General features: G+C 40.7%; 1 protein-coding gene across 3 annotated transcripts in view; it reads right to left on the reverse strand.

Annotated features, from left to right (window-relative positions):
* Positions 1–17,955, reverse strand: part of Trpc5 (transient receptor potential cation channel subfamily C member 5) — a 257,436-nt gene that overhangs the window by 39,807 nt on the left and 199,674 nt on the right. For all 3 annotated transcript variants that reach the window (XM_052737595.1, XM_052737613.1, XM_052737604.1), the window contains exons 4-6: positions 17,279–17,615; positions 15,078–15,217; positions 9,263–9,585 (exon numbers count right to left, since the gene is read on the reverse strand). In XM_052737595.1, coding sequence (XP_052593555.1) covers positions 9,263–9,585; positions 15,078–15,217; positions 17,279–17,615 — 800 coding nt within the window. The remainder of the gene's footprint in view (positions 1–9,262; positions 9,586–15,077; positions 15,218–17,278; positions 17,616–17,955) is intronic.

Consider the following 17,955-nt stretch of genomic DNA (forward strand, 5'->3'; position numbering starts at 1 on the left):
TGGCTGCTTGGGAGAAAGAAATGACACCCTCTCATGTTTCACAATTAAACTGGATTTTGCTAGTCCTAATAGAGGAAAGGACGGTTGAGGCCCGTTGTCGTCATCCTTATCCATTCTTCAGTTTGTGGGACCTACTCTTTCTCACTCTCCCATGCCCCTGATAAGCTTCTCTCTCTCTGGAAAGAATGTGCTTTTCCTGTGTTCCACTTGGTCCAACTTTTGTTTGACTTTCTGGGCTTGGATAAAGCCTCATCGCCTTTGAATGACTGCTTTAACTACTTTCCTACAAGGTAGGCTTAGCTGTCCTTCTTTTGTGCTTCAAAGTACTCTAGTATTAGCCTGCAGAGGGACACAACAGAGTGGAGAGCCAGTAGAGGGGAGTGACTAAGGTCAAACTTTACAGCTCTCTACTTACTGGCCATATAACTTTGCTAAAGTTACAGAACCTTTGTAAATGTTAGTTATCCCTAAAATGCTCACTGATTGCTAACATTTGTTGCACTCATCCTGCTATAGCTAATCTTTCTTTTCTTTCCTTTGTTTTTATTTTGAGACAGTGTCTCATTTATCCCAAGCTGATCTCACATTTACGATGTAGCCAAGAATTACCTTGACCTTCTCTATCAGCCTTCTGTCTCCACTTCTCCCATGCTGAGATTACAAGTGTGGATCACTACACCCAGTTGACGTAGTGCTTGGGTAGCAAGCAGTCTACCAATTCAGCGGTATCCCCAGGCCCTCTTGTTAATTTTAAAAGTAGCATAGAAAGTAGTGGGGATCATTATGACATTTTCATACATACACACAATACTTTATACTTATTTGTGTAGTGGTTAATACTGATTATATTGAGAAGCACCTACCAGACCGGTAAGGCACTTGTCTTCTGTGTCTGTATTTTCAGATAGGATTAACTAAGTTGGAAAAGATCTGTCCTGAATGTGGGGAGCACTATCTCATAGGTTGGAGGCTCAAATACAATAAAAGAGGGACGAGGAGAACGCCTGTAAGCACAGATACTCCTTTTCTCTGCTTCTTTGTCTCCATGGTATGGGCTGCTATGCTTATCATGCCCTCCCTGCCATGATGTACTGAAACTATAAGCCCAAAGAAATCTTGCCTCTAGTTGTTTGCCAGATCATTTTCCACAGTGATGGAAAGCTAATGAGTGTACTGTATGCCAAGCATCTTGCTATGTGTTTTGCATATACTAAAGTATTCTATTGTAACCTTATGAAATACTGTCATTCTTCATTGGCCAGCTAAGAAACTGAATACCAAAGAGACCACATGTGTACCAAGAAGCAGAGGTAGAAGATATAACCATCTTCTTTGACTCAGGCCCCAACATTTAATCACCTTACTCTAGTCCCTTTGAGGTTTTATGGAACGCCCTCATCACAATGTTTAGCATATGGTAAATGTGAAAGATGCCATTGACTGGGGTTGGGGTTGTCGCTCAGTCATAGGACACTTGACTAGCATGTGGGAAGCCTTGAGTTCAATACTCAGCAACACACACACACACACACACACACACACACACACACACACACACACACACAAATATGGTAGGTAGTCTAGTTGCTTACTTTTGTTCTCCATTACACTATAAACTTCTTTACTAGAATGAGTCCATCTTATTTAATATCCTCATTGCCTGGTTCATAGCAGTGACTGAATATACATTTTCATAAAATAATTTATAAAAGATTACAGAATGGCATAACCAATGCAAGTTCAAATGAGTGACACCATCTATAACAACAGGAGCTGGGACCATGGGAGGAAAGCAGGGGACAACTAGTAAGAACCCTTAAAACATGATCAGAACAAGAGAAGAGCCTTCAGTCAAGACTAAGTTTGTATCTAGGTGAAGAAGGTGGGAAAATACATGCTAAATGGAGAAATTACCACAGATTAAGTAGGTATAGATGCCAATAAGTGGTCACTTTCTGGTGGAAGGAAGGTGGGACTGGCCTGTAGGTAATATACCTTTATCCTCTTTAGCACCATATCTACCAATGATTATTCTTTGTGTGATGAAACTTTGTCTTTCTTTCTGTTTTTTTTTTTTTTGAAACAGAGACTCAGGATATCACTCAGGATAGCATGGAATGAGTTAGGAAGTCCAGGGTGGTCTTAAACTCACTATCCTCCTGCCAAGCTTTCTAAGTGCTGGGATTAAAAGTGTGCACCACTTTGATGCTCCACAACCAACCTTATATAACTCCATAGAACCAGTTAGATCCCATATCTCTGGACACAAATGCAGATTGCAGCCTGTATGTCTGGATTGGTATCATGGCTCTGCCACTTAGGGTTTATGCATCTGGAAGCAGCCTGCTTAATTGCTTTGGACCCTAGTTTCTTCATCCATAAAATGGGTAAAACTGACTACCTCAGGGCTAGTGTAGGAACCAAGTGTATTTGTTCATGTAAACCTGATTTATAAGAGTAGCTGAGGGCTGGAGAGATGACTCAGAGGTTAAGAGCACTGGCTACTCTTCCAGAAGTCCTGAGTTCAATTCCCAGCAACCACATGACGACTCACAACCATCTATAATGGGATATGATACCCACTTCTGGTGTGTGTACACATAATAAATAAAATTTAAAAAAAAGAGTAGCTGAACCTCAGAGTACTTGGTAAATGTTAGCTATTTTTATTACTATTGTTAATCTCTCTATCTTAATGCTCCTGTGCTCCTTGTAGCTTTTTGGGTCGTTATAGATTATTATTCATTTGTGTCTCTAGTGCTTCATAGTTGTGACCACAGCACAACCATTTTTTTATGTTTTAAAGTTTTTATACTGGCCAATGAGATGGCTCAGCAAGTAAAGGTGCTTGCCGTCAACCCTGATGACCTGAGTTTGACCCTCGGAACACACATGGTGGAGAAAGAGAAGCCACTCCTGTGAGTTATCCTCTGATTTACACACACACACACACACACACACACACACACACACACACACTAAGGTAATCCTCATCCCCCCACATTCGAATAATAAATAGATAAAAAAGAATAAAATAAACTTTACAAATTTTGGATATAGACACCTTTTATGTACAATCTTCATATGTATCATTTATATAGCTGCCCAATAATCCACCTAGCAAAGACAAAGGCTGACAAGATTACCAATGCTTTGGGTGAAAATCAATGGCATGCTTCATAGATTTTCAGATGACACAGGACATTAAAATGAAGAATCAAGATTAAGAAAGAAAGTCATCCTCTGACTTCTACATTCATGCTGTGGCACACGTGCCCCCCTGCAAAATGTAATAAAAAAGATTCAGAAGCATTTCATCAGCTTGAAGCAATGGGCTGAAACTAACAGATGGAATATAATAGAAATCCATGTATCGCTTTGCTCTTAAGCCAAGTGTCCAAGTGCTGGATGAGAGCAACAGGGAATAATGCCAAGGGGTTTTTGCTGAAAGCAATCTTAAAGCAATCAGTAGAGTGACAGAGTTGGACAGACAACTACCCAAGGGGTAGAAATAGAAGCAAGTGATCTACAGTTAATAATAGGATAGCTTCATGTCCATCCATGTTGTAAATGGCGTCCTTGTAGAACTGGTGACTCTAAATAAGGTCACTAGACTCACCAATGTTTATTTTCTGGTTATAGTGTATAATATTTACATGAGATGTTACCACTGGGGAACATCAGATAAAAGCTCCACAGGTTTCTCTTATATTATTTATTATGGTTGCATGCATGTAAATCTATAATTATCTCCAGATTAAAAATGATAGTTATTACCAGTCTTCATTGTTTCAATTATTTGATGCACATTTTGAATACCTTTGTGTTCTGGGCCCCTGTATGGTAAGTACAAGCCTGGTTACGATGGGAATTTCAGTTTGGTGGAGACAGAGACAGATGACTAAAATACAGAAGGTTACATATTACAGCAGATATGTGTTTATAATGCTGTAGGGCAACAGAAGAAATCCACAGCTGAAAGGGGGTAAGAAAAGGTTTTAGAACAGGTTACACTGTTAGATTCTAGAAGGCTGGAAAAGAGTTTGCCAAATTGGCTAGGTGGGTGTGATGGCTAATCTTGGTTGTCCACTTGACACACCTGGGACGAGGGAACCTCAACTGAAGAATTGCCTCCATCAAATTGGCCTGTGGGCTTTTCTGTGAGGACATTTTATTGATTGCTAATGAATGTAGGAGATTCTAGCCCACTGTGTGCAGTATCATCCCACATGAGTGTGGAACCAAGCCAGTAAGTAGCATTCCTCCATAGACCCTGCTTCAGTTCCTGCCTCCAGGTTACTGCCTTGACTTCCTGTCCTGACTTCCCACAATGATGAACTATGTCTTGAAAGTATTAGATGATATAAAGCTTTCCTTCCCCAAGCTGCTTTTGGTCAGAGCCGCTTATTACAGCAGCAGAAATCTAACTTGGACAGTGGGGACAGGCCTTCCAGGCAGAGGGACAAAACCCATGCAACTGAGACAAAAAGCCTTTGTGTATCCAGGGAGCAGAAAATATTGACCATGAAGGAGAAGAGTCAAAGCATGTGGAGACCTGCTGCAAATTTCTAAGACCCTGTATATTATGGTACAGAGGTTGGATTTACAGAGGAGAATAGCATATACTGGATAGGCATGGAGCCAGGGCGTGCTGAGATGATACTGGGATTTAGAAAGAAATTTCCACATGGTGTGTGCAGGCAGGGAGAATAGTTAAGAGGCTGTTGCTGGAGTTCTTAGGATTTAGGCTTGAACCTAAACAGTGTTTCTCTCTGTCTATTCTCTGTCTCTCTGTCTCTGTCTCTGTCTCTCTCTGTCTCTCTGTCTCTGTCTCTGTCTCTCTGTCTCTGTCTCTCTCTCTCTCTCTCTCTCTCTCTCTGTGTGTGTGTGTGTGTGTGTGTGTGTGTGTGTGTGTGTGTGTGTGTGTGTCTGTGTGTGTGTTTTGCAGGAGCTTTAGAAAGTACAACTGACCGGGGTGAGTTGACACACTAGATTCTGGCTGGTGTCATGAATGAGCTGAGGAATTAAAGGGAAAATGAGTTAGAGTGACAACATGGAGATAAGTGTTTTAGTTGTGGACATTCAGTGTCTTGAGTGTCCTGTGGAATAAAGAGGTAGGGGTAGATGAGTGCCTCAACCATTGAAAACAGATGCAGGACTTTCAGGTTAATACCTTTACACTATTACTCTGTAACCTTCACAAATCCTATGCCCACAGAGTGATGATACCTTCGATGATGCCTTCCCAACTGCCTCTTCCAAGAGCAGATGAAGGCCCAGAACTCCCAATGTGGAATGTGGAGCTCAAGTCAACAACAGTGTTGTCACGTTGTTGTCAACAAGTATATCGTGTTCCTCACAAAACACATTTCAAGGAGAAAAGAACTTTTACCCCATTTTAAATAACAATAGCAATGGCATTCCTGGAGAATCATATGGAAGAGGAAAAGTTGTGTATACACCAAACTTTTCATGAGATATCTAAACAACCTCACATTCCCCTTCTGTAAACATCTGTCTTTCTGATGATCTAGCTGAGCAGCATGCGTTTTAATAGGTATTATTATCAATGCCAAAGTTAAAGTGTTTAAAAGAAAACAAATTTGAATCAGGCTTCTATGGAGGCAAGCAATCCAAAGATAGAGGGGAAGTTGAAGTGACATTACTGCTAATTCAGGTCCAACATGACAATGTGTCTTCTTACCTGATACCTCAATGGTACAATTTCATGTATGGCAGATGCCCATTCTTGTTGACAGTCTCTGCTAAGCAAATGATGGGAGCAACATGCCCATTGGCTTCAGGGGTATTAATAATGATTATAAACTTTCAGGGAGGCATTTCATACACTTCCTTGGCAGAGCTCACATGGATGGGGAATTGGTAAGGACCTGGCCTCCTGGAAAGCACCTTGCTTTCAATTGTTCCATCCTTTGGAACACTTTCATGGGAATGATGATGTCTCTTGGTGAAAATGACACTGCAGAATTGCTTTCTTTCTTTCTTTCTTTCTTTCTTTCTTTCTTTCTTTCTTTCTTTCTTTCTTTCTTTCTTTCTTTTTGTTTGGTTTTTTGAGACAGGGTTTCTCTGTGTAGCTTTGGTGCCTGTCCTGGATCTCACTCTGTAGACCAGGTTGGCCTCGAACTCACTGCAATCCGCCTGGCTCTGCCTCCTGAGTGCTGGGATTAAAGGCGTGCGCCACCACCGCCCAGCCAGAATTGCTCTTTCTAATGAACCTAGGTTGATATGAGTCCTGTCTCCAGAGTCATGCTGGAGAAGAAGGCAAAGTTCCTAGTGAAGAGGCATCAGCAAGGTGCTAAGTTACTGTTCGGCACTTGGCTTGGCTTAACAACATAGTGCTAACTCTTGAGCAAGCCATTCTGGACCTTTATCCTCTCACTTTTCTCATCCAAGATTTTGCTCTGACCTATGGGAGGAGAGATGGGTTATCCTTTGGTGGAGGTGAAGAGTGCTGCAGTGTGCGATGGAATGAGCCAACATGCTTCACTCCAACATGTTCACTGGAGAGATCATTTGAAAGATAAGAGGGAGGAAGAATGTCTAGAGACAACACATTTAGGAAGACCTCTTCCTCTTTCTATGATGGAGAGTTACAGCGGAAAGGACTCTGAAACTTCCCACATTTAAGAGAACTTTCAAAATTTTTCCAAACATTTCTGCAACATATCTCACCTCAGACTCTATTTTCATGCCTATTATCAATTCATTGAATTGTGGGATTTATATAACTCACTTTAGGAAATACAACTAGGGTAACTCACATGGGAAGGAAAGAAGGCATTGATTTTTCCTGTGAGTCTGTTTGATCAAGTTAAAATACCTTTGCAAAACTGGGTATGATGGTGAAAACCTGTAATTCTAGCACTTGGGAGGTGGAGACAGGAATCCAAGAATTCAAGGTCATTCTCAGCTACAAAGGGAGTTCAAAGCCATCCTGGAATGATATGAAACCTTGTCCCCAAACAGCAGCAGTAGCAGTAGCAGCAGCAACAGACATCCTTTGTCACTGGCCTTTTGTTGTTCTTCTTGAGATAGAGTGTTGCTATGTAATCTAGACTGGGCTCAAACTTGTAATCTTCCTACCTCATCCTGGGAGTGCTGAGATATTAGGCATAAGCTACCACCCTTGACCTAGCCTTAGTTACTAAAGAATTTTCTAGAATGTCAAAGTACACTGTACTGACTTATTGAGATAAGAAAAAAAAAGTAATTCAGTGAAAGGGCCAGTAAGATGTCTCACTGAGTAAAAGTGCTTGTCACCAAGCCTGATGACCTGAGTTTGAGCCCCAGAACTCGCATAGTGGAAGGAGAGAACCAATGTCTAGAATTATGCAGTGTCATACATGTGATCTCTCTCTCTCTCTCTCTCTCTCTCTCTCTCTCTCTCTCTCTCTCTCTCTCTCACACACACACACACACACACACACACACACACACACACACACACACAAATACATGTTTAAAGGACCCATAAATCCACTGAACTGTTATTTGGCTATAAAATATTGAAATTCTGACATCTGTAGAAACATAAACTAATGCAAAGGACATTTAATGTTAAGTGAAATAAGCTCCATACAAAGACTGCATCATCTCACCAGTATATGGAATGTAAAGGAATTGATATTGTAGAAGTACAGAATGGAATGGTAGTTATTGGAGGTGGAAAGTAGGAGGGATGGGAGAGGTTGGCCAACAAAAACAATGTTGCAGTTAGTTGGATAGGAGCAAGAAGTTCTGGTGATCTGTTATACAATAGGGAGACTACAGATGAGAATAGCACATTGTAAATTTTAAACTGGCTAGAACAGATTCTGCATGTTTCACCACAAAGGAATGAGAAATACTTGAGTTGATGAGGATGCTAATTATCCAGATTTGATCATTGTACTGTGTGTTCATATATCATAACTTAACTTTACACCTCCAAGATTTGTATAATTTTTGTATGTGAAATTATTTTTTTAAAAAAAATTCTAATAGATGAATTCTTAGTTTAATGACTGAGAATCATGAACAAGCTTTGGGTCTCTGTAATGGATCTTGAGACGGACAAAGTAAAGAACACTGATGCCCAATGCAGCTTCTAACCTAAGAAAATTGCATGAATTAATTTATTCTTCCTTCCTTCCTTCCTTCCTTCCTTCCTTCCTTCCTTCCTTCCTTCCTTCCTTCCTTCTTCCTTCCTTCCTTCCCTCCTTCCTTCCTTCTGCCCTTCCTCCGTCCTCTCCCATCCCCTCCCTCCCTTTTGCTTTTGCTCTTTTTAGACAGGGTTTCACTGTGTAGCCAAGGCTATTCTCAAGCTCATGAACCTCCTGCCTAGGCCTCCTGAGTGTGTCACAATATCTAGCTGCTTCTTTTTTTCCTCTTCTCTATTTCCACTATCATTCTAAAGCCATTTAGGGAGTGAAAAAATTCCAAAGAAGGTCTTCACAGTAGGAAGGAAAGGCACAGGCATTACCTGCCCAGAGGCTGTGAACCTCTCATAGGCTTCTTTCTACACCCAAAATTGGAGCAGAGACATTTCCAATCAATCCCCACCTCAATCCCAAAATTGGTCTAGTAGGCCAGCTGACTGTAATCTTGCCTGAAGCCCGTCTACTCTATCCTAGTGTATCCATGTATTAAGACACCTTTGTTGGGCTGGAGAGATGGCTCAGAGGTTAAGAGCACTGATTGCTCTTCTAGAGGACCCGGGTTCAATTCCCAGCAACTGCATGATGGCTCAACAGTTTGTAACTCCAGTTCTAGGGGACCTGACATCTCATACAGACAAAACACCACTGCACATAAAAATAAATAAGTTTTTTAAAAAGACTTTAAAATAAATAAAGAAATCTTAAAAAAAAGACACCTTTGTCTCCTTTGCTTTGAGCGTGACTTACAGTAGTCAAGTTAATTTTGTGGTCATGAGTTCCTAGGAATAGTCACGGGCTTTTACATCCTTTGTGGCTGCCACTCTTTTGAATGCTACAAAAAGTACTGAGAACTACCTTTTTTTCCCCGCAGTCACTGCAAAGCTCTCTCTGTTTCTGTGTCCCTGGTAAATCTTTTTCTCTTTGAATGCTACTTTCCTAGTACTCTATGTTGAAGGAAGAACTTTCTTGTACCCCAGACCCTTTGGGTAGATCTGTAGAGAGCTTTGCTATCCCATCAAGAGATACTGATGAAGCTGTGCATGGAAAATAGAACAAAAAGGAAGGCAGAGAGAAGGTAAAAGAAAGAGAACTGTGAGTCTTACGTGGAGAAGGCATTGTTCTGTTTTTCACACCGGATCCCCTTGCAGTTGTTAGGTTCATCGATAGCTCTGGTCTCATAGTAAAAATAAAGCTGGTTCAGTCCATTGGCAAAAGCCAGCAGTACTAGGCAGTAGATAAAGAGGAATTTGAGGATATCAAGCAGCATGCGTCCCAAAGAGATCTGCAGAGGCCCTAAGTGGGAGTTGGCTGTGAACAAGGATATGAGACGCAAGGAACTTAAAATGTTGGATATTGCGAAGAGTGCCTCTGCAATCAGAGTCGGGTGCCACATTTCCCATTCCTCCCTTGGACGAGAACCATTATACTGAAAAAGAAAAAGAAAAAAACAACAGAAGTGTACAATATGAGAAGTACAGTGAGCATTTCCAAATTTTCCCCTTTGTACCCTTCCACACACAAATTATTCACCCGACACTCAGCTTACATAAAATTCACCGTACATGGTACTATTTGTTTGTCTTTTTGCCCCATTCAATCAGTACACAGTGCTAATAACTGTCTCCCTCCCACTCTTATCCAAATATATACCAAGCATATATACATAGCAGAAGGAATTTCAGAGGCATCATCTGCAGCAGCCACCTGGGGTTTATCAACAGACATTTCTAACTGTGAGTTTACCAGATTGTTGCTGAGTGTTGCTGAAAAGGAGCCATTGGGGTGCTCAAGCTAGTAGGGACCAATTTTTCCACTTCTTGATGAGATTTCAATTCAGATCTATGATCCCTCCACATTGCCTTGAAACACATGGTCGATTTGTAGTTACTGAAGGACTAGACAGCAACCTCCTCAGTGTTCACTCTCCAGGCTCTGCTGCCTACAGTTTAGGGCTGATAGAGAGTCCTTAGGGAGCCTTTCTTAAGAGCTTTCTGCTGCATTTTTAGCAGTTTGTAATATATTCTACACCATTGCAAATGGCATGTCAACCTTCCAGGTAGCAAATTTAGTACTTCTCCACACAGCGGCATATGGATGTATTTTACTGTTTCTTTAACAACCTTACAAGTTAGAAAGGCCTTCCAGTGCAAATGAAGAACCAGGAAGTTGAAGGAGAGGGAATAGCAAGTATTTATAGGGTTTGTTGCCCATTTCCAGCCTCTTTAAGGCCTCTATCTTCTGGAATGTGAGGATTAGCCTCATAGGAAAATGTGAGATGGAGAGGTTTGGACTCCAGTTTGGAAACTTTCACTTAAAACTGCCCATAACTTTTACATTCACAATAAAAGAAGGATAAGGCTATTCCTACCTACTGTATTGTTTGTGATTCTGTATTTAAGTGCAAGAGTCTCTGTACTCCATAAGGGAGGATGGTATGGAAATATAAGGGATTGATTGTTAACCTTCCCAAGATCAGAAGTAGATTTTGCCTGGAATTCAATCTGAAGCACCATTACGTTATACTCTCATTTAAATATCTCAAATTTCTGAGGACTAAATGTAGATGACTTTCCTGAGAAAATGTGTTGGGGTCCAAATGATCTTGCAAGCATTTCTCAAGTGTGCTTCACTTCCAACAACCAATAGAACTGATGGTGTTAAAATCACTTATGTGTGGCCAATATTCTTCATTGTCAGAGGAATCAGAGAGACTGTGCCACATGTATGCTTCTATTTCACATAGATTTTTTTGGTGGCTGATCAATTTTGTGTAATCTTAGCCAAATTTCCCACATTTCCCACATTTTCCTTCAACGAAAAAAGTAAACCAAAAACAGTTCTTGCACATGCCAGTCTCACAAATGAAGGAACTGAAATCCAGAGAGGCAGAGTGACTTGCTAAAGATCACACAGCAAATTTGGTGGTAGAGCCAGAACTCCAGATCTCTCGACATTAAGTCTAGCACAGTTTCAATGAAATGTCACTCACATGGGGGTTGATCTCACAACACATGTTACAAAGGTTGTTACACACTTTGAGATCTATGTGAGTGATGGAGATTCTTTGCTGACAACCAAACAGAACCTATGTTTTAAAATGAGAAATAATCAGATGACATATGTACAGTCTAATTTATTTCACTTTTATTCTGTCTCTCCACCACAGGAAAGCCTGTTACCCACAGGATGGCGAATCTGGATGTGCAGAATACTCAGAAGCATGAAAGACAATTCTCCTGGGACATCTCTAGTTTGCGTCTTATACCTCTGGAGAACAGCACCTCAGCAGGTGGGTGATGGGGAATTAGCTCAGATGACATCTAGCATAGATGTCAACAGTATTTTTCTGTCAAGTGTCAGATAGTGCATAGTTTTGGCTTTGTCAGCTGTGGGTCTCTGTCACAGCTTCTTAACACTCACTTCCTTTGTAGCACTAAAGTGGTCAAAGACAGTACATGGACAAATGTGTGTGACAGTAAGCCAGATTTTGTCCATAGACCATAGCTTAATAATCTATGATCTAATCTTGTAAATTTTAAATTCTATTTTTTAGACCCTCGGGGTTTAATGGAGGCATCTAACAGCTATTGTGCGGTCCAAAGAAGACTAGATGATACATTCCTTACACCAAACTTAGCCCTTTGGGGTATTTTATATACTGCAGTTCTGGGTAAGTCTCTGCTCGATGATGTGTTTCCATGGAATGCAGAGCTTGAAAACCACTAATGAAGTTTAATTTGCTTATTTATCAGCGGCAGTACTGAGGCTCTGAAAGGAAGAGGGATTGGCTGGTTGTGATCTAGCTCACAAGTGTGAGTAAGGCTCAAATCCATGTGTCCAGAAGCTAGATTACTGATACTGGAAAGTAAATGACTTTTTAAAAATATTCTTTGAAATGGATTGTAGTTTGAAACTTGGCCTCACTTTTTTGAAAGAGGTGTGGATTACATTCTGTTAACCTCAAAGCAAAACCTGAAGAGGAATAGTCTAACATGGGGATTATTGATGATGGTATGAACATGAAGAGGTGATTGTATCTATAGTAAAGTAAATGTTGAAGAAATGCCCAGTAAAGTCCAGAATCAGTTTGTGCATGGATCAGGGTGTAGGAGGCATAGACCTAAGTAATATGCTAGAAGATGAAATGCTGACTATTCTCCATTTGAAGGCTTGTCTGTGGACACTGAGGGTCAATCATAAGTATAGCTGTTCTTTTGGGTTATTTTGGTGAATGTCTTCTGGTTCTTGTTGTTTTAAAACCTGTGGGGTGAAGTATGTATTGTTAATGAATTTTTTCACTCCAATAAATAAAGATCTGCATCTGGGGAAATGGTTTAGTGGGTAAAATGCTTACTGTGAAAGCAAGAGAACCAGAGTTCAGATCCCTAGCACCTATGTAAAAGTCAAGTGCAGTGGTACAAGCCCACTGCTTGGGAGGAGGGTAGAAATAGGTAGAACCCAGGGGCTTGCTGGCCAACCTGCTAATTGAAATGGTGAGCTCCAGGGTCAGTGAGACACCCTGTCTCAAAAAACAAGGTAGAGAGCCATTGAGGAAGACGTTCAACAGCACCCTCCCATCTGCCTGCCTCTACCTCCCAAGTGCTGGGATTAAAGGCATGTACCACCACTATCGCGGGTGACTTCAGGCTTAATGGTTGTCTCATTCTGCTCAGGGAATGTCTAACTGGTTGCATTTTTGTGGATGAGAGGACCACACTCTTCCCACTTACAAGTTCTCATTTAAAACATGCAAATTCTGGGGGCTGGAGAGATGGATCAGTGGTTGAGACTGTTTGCTGCTCTTGTAGAGGACTTGCGTTCAATTCCCAACACTCACATTGTGGCTCATAACTAACTGCCTGTAACTCCAAGTTTAAGGAATGGGACCACCTCTTTTGGCCTTTATGGCCACTAAGCATATGCAAAAAATGCCCAAACACATAAATATGATTTAAAAATCCAAATTCTGGCCAGGCATGGTGGCACACGACTTTAATCCAGCATTCAGGAGGCAGAGGCAGATCACTGTGATTCAAGGCCAGCCTGGTCCACGAAGCGAATTCTGGGGCAGCTAGGACTGTTACATAGAAAAAAACCCTGTCTCAAAAAAAAAATACAAATTCTGAATGTGACATGTCTTATTTATGTTTCCTAAGAGTGGTAAGACGCAGAATTTATGATCTTAGCAGAGTGGGTTTATTAAACTTTGTGATGGAGAAGTATTTAGCTCTTTGGAAGCCTCACCAGTGAAATTGGGAAGATCATGTGATTAACTGATGTTAAGTATCTGTAGACACATTTTAATACCCCCAGATAGAAATACTTGTTTTTCATCGTGTATTCTAAACTTTCCTGGCTAAACAAAACCCAGTAACTTCAAGACTGATAAGTTATGGTTTCTCTACTTCTAGGGGAGATTTAAAAAATGTAATATTTTTTCTTAATTTTATACATGCATACAATGCATTTTTAAGGAAAACTGTGTTACTTAACTAGCAGAGTACCCAAGTGCCATGGAGTTAACCCAGGCAGTTTAACCAGAGTCAGACATTTTCTTCACCAGGCTTTTCTTCTAAGAAAGTTGTAAGTTTGTGTTAAACGATCACCACACACATAAGGCATACTCTTGGGCTCCTTTCAAAAATGTTTCATGAATGCATTCAATATTCATGCTCTATATAACTCTCAAGGTCTTGCAATTTATGCAATATGCATATTAGGGATATAAAAATAAACTAAGTTGTTGGAGACTTGGGGGACAGCCATATTCCCATTCTAAAAGTCCTCAAAGTGAAATTTAGTACCAAAAGCATGACTGACTAGACATCTTGGGAAATGAATTGTCAGCCTTTCCTTGTGGGGGGAAAAACTCAACTCTGGGTTTAAGGAGCACAGCCACAAATTCTATTATTATGTACCAGACCTGAACTCAGACCTGTGATTACCCCCAAACACAGGGGCCTGTGAAGAGGTGCCTGGAACTTTCCTTCACACTTGTTTCTTTGGCCTGGGGAAGGTCATCTTACATGGGTTGTATGTCTGTGGATGAGTGAACCAGACTCTACCCACTTATAGATCTCATTAAAACATTGGAAATTGTGCACATTTTAAAATGATTTCCAGGATAATTTAAGGTGCTTGCGCATGGGGAAAGGATCAAAGTGATGGGGGTATGCACCGTGTATACATTTTCTGAATTAATGGAGAGACATAGGTTGAGTGATACTGAAAACTTGGGGTTTTAACTAAATGGTTATCCTGACAGAAGAAGTAACGAAGAAAGCAGAGGTTACTGTAGCCCTACATGCCACACAGCGTCTGGAGTTCTGCTGCTTGTCATATGAAGAACAGTGAGGGAAGTGGTGACGTTTGGCTTTGCGAAACAATGACTCAGACGGTAATGGAGCGCCGATGCTACCTATACCAGAAGAACTACTACAGAGAGGAAATAGTTTTGTTCTATAGACAGGGAGGAGGGGTTGCCAATGGATATGGCATGGGAAAATATTAATCAAATATACAAGAAACGATTTTGCTAAAGTGATAACCGTGAAGATTCTCTTTGGAAGTAATGAATTTAGTGAATTTCCTGTCCCTACTCTGTACTGCATCAGAGCACCATCTTCTTCAAAAGAACATTATTGATGTTTAAGCGCTGAAGGGTGAAGACACCTCTACCATGTAGGTCTGAGAAGCTTAGGGATTCATCTGAAAAAAATGTTCCATTCTCCACTGGCTTTGCTTAAGTAGACACTGCTTACAGACTATTGAAAGGATCTCTGTAGGTAGTATTTTCTAACGTCGATGGAACACTCATTCATTTTTCCCATAAACTTTTCCTGCTCCCAGTTCAAAAGTTTATTGGCATAACCCATCCAAAATAATTGAGGAAGAAAAATGCTGCACATTCCATTTTACCTTGACATAGGCCACAATCTTCAAGGAAATAGTTGCCAGGTAGAGGGAGTTCATTGCGAAATCCATTAAGTTCCACCAATCATGGATGTATTCAGTGAATCCACCATCCCACATTTCCTTTATCTCCCCCCAAATGAAACCTGAAGAATGGAGGCAGTAAGTTCATTACTATATCAAGGCAGCATTGAACATTACAACAGGAGTCCCCCGAATGAATAAAGAGACTCTAGGAACTGGAGATCACTTACCTCTCTTTTTTTTTGGCTACCTAACTACCCAATTTTTAATTTGTCAAACCTAGTATGCTTTTCATTTTTCTTGGCACTCTTCAGTTCTACTTTTCAAAATTTACATACAAAGTATTAGGGTTCATTATGGCATTTTGAAACATAAAGCAGATTTTGTTTCTGTTGTTCCTAACCCCTCTTCTCACCCACCTCTCTTTTTCCTCCTTTACCCTTGTACTCCTGGTAACCTCCTTTCTGCTTTCATGTCACATATTGTATTTCTTTTTCCTCAACACCCCACTCTCTGTCTTCTTTCTATTTTATCACCTATATATTCACACTCATATTTATCTGAGCATTAAAAATAAGGATCTGCATATAAAAGAATATGAGGTATTTATCTTTCTTACTTTAGGTAACCTCATTCAATATAATATTTTATGGATCCACCCATTTTCCTGTATGTTTTACAATTTTATTATTCTTTACAACTGAATAAACTTGCATTGTGTGTATGTACCCTGTTTTCTTATCCATTCATTGGTTGATGGGCATCTAAGCTGGTTCCATTTCCTTGTTATTGTCAAGAGCGCAGCAATAAACATAGAGGTGCAAGTGTCTCTATGGCAGGATAGTGGGTCCTTTGGGTACCTGAGCCAGGAATAGTATAGTTTTATGAGAAACTACCACACTGATTTCCACATTGCCTGCTTAATTCTCTCACCAGCAGCCAATGAGGCTTCTTCTTTTCCCACACCCTTGCCAGTACATGGCATCATGTTCTTTCTTGCCGATAGCCATTATGACTAGGATGAGAGAAAATTTCAAAGTAGTTTTAATTTTCATTTCCCTGATGGCTGAGGATGATGACTACTTCTTAAAATACTTATTGTCCACTTTGTCCTCCTTCTTAATTGGATGCTATTGCAATTTTGTCTTAAATTTTATTTTAGCTACTGAAATTTTAGGCACTGTATTCTACATTTTTCCCATTTTGGAGTGTAATAAATTGACTTCATCAGTATTATTCCATGGTCCTTACTTTCCACGTGGTGCTAAGGAGAAAAGCTCTCCATGGGTTTTGAGGTGAGTAAGCTGAGCAGGGAGCAAATTGCCAAATGTAAGTAGGCATTGTGGCCCAAAATAAATTAGGATACTATTTTCTCTATTTTCCTCTCATTATATTGGGCTTTTGTGGAATTTTGCCCGATGACAGAGATGTTTCAGTTAAAATGTGTGGCTTTGGTCAAGGTCATCCCTTCCCAGACTTTACATGCAAACTGCTTAGGGAATGCTGCTAACTTCTAGACCTAGGGTAGCACTTAAAATGTCTCTGATAAAATCCCAAGTAATGCTCATAATAGTAGCTTTGGGTTCATAGTTTGAGTGATACTTAGAAGATGGCATGTATTGGAGAGTCTAGTGACCTCTAATTATGCCTAGAGACCACAGGTAGATCAATTTTACTACAGCCAGTGTGAATTTCCCAGGTTTTTCTGCTGACTGTGGGATCAGTATCGAAATAGAACATGGAACCTGGACAGGTGCTAGGATTATATGAAGTAGACACAAACACAAGAAATCAGCAGAATCCATGTACCTCCTGGTTATAGGAAAGGGTGCTTTAAAGAGAATGCTCAGTGCTTGCTCTGTCTAGTTTACCGGAAGCCTATGTGGACTGACACAAAGCTTTCTCCCCTAAACTAACTAACAGCCATTTTTTCTTCCATCCTAGAAGCTGTTATGTGAGCAGATGCAAACCCTGACAGCATGCCTGGTTTACAGTGGCCCATGCGTAACTGAATGATCCATACCTAGGATAGAAGGAACCACATTTCTTAGATTATTCTCAACAAAAGGCCTACTGGAGGGGTCCTAGTTCAGAGCTAGCTACTCTGAGTACATGTCCCAGTATTTTTTTTAAAGGAGGACTAGAAGACAGCCCAGTCATTGTTGTTGTTCTGTTTTACACACCTAGAACCCAAGGCAGTATCATCCATTCCACAACAGTTGGGGGAGGTCCTTGTACATGAAGGTCTGTCCTGACAATATGCTGAGAAGCCAGGAGAAGCATGAAGAGGAAGGTCAGATAGGAAGCTGTATGGCAGATGAACTTGATAAAGGGCTTCTTGATGAACAGCCCAAGGTTGCTTCTGGGTGAGATCAGATAGGCTATAGACAGCATAGGAAACAGGAAGCCAATGGTCATGCAGGTCAGAAGCTTGACTACCCAGTGTTTTCTCCGCCATCCAGGGAAGCCATCATACCACAAGGTGGCAAGCAATTGTTGGCAGTTTGGCTGAGCGACAAACTGGGAAAAGAAAAGAACACATTAGGCACCTAAGATGTCCAGGAAAAAGTCAATGTTCATAATACTTCTATTCACAGTCTTCTCCAGCAGAAGACTGTATAACTAATTGACACAGGAGGCTGAGAATCGTTAAAAGTATATTGAAAAATCTAGGTTCCTAGGTACATTCCTGATGGACAGGCTCCTTAAGGTATGGAGGGATAAAGCCCAGACACCAGCTTTCTAATTTTTCCTGAGAATATACATGCCTCTCAGCTGAGAATCATGAGGATTTTCATTTCAGACTGATTTGCTTCTACTCATTCCCTTTGCCTACATGCGGTCACCATCAAGTGTACAG

Source organism: Peromyscus californicus, unplaced genomic scaffold (assembly GCF_007827085.1).
Source record: "Peromyscus californicus insignis strain IS unplaced genomic scaffold, ASM782708v3 Scaffold_10__1_contigs__length_136768540, whole genome shotgun sequence".
NCBI lineage: Eukaryota > Metazoa > Chordata > Mammalia > Rodentia > Cricetidae > Peromyscus > Peromyscus californicus.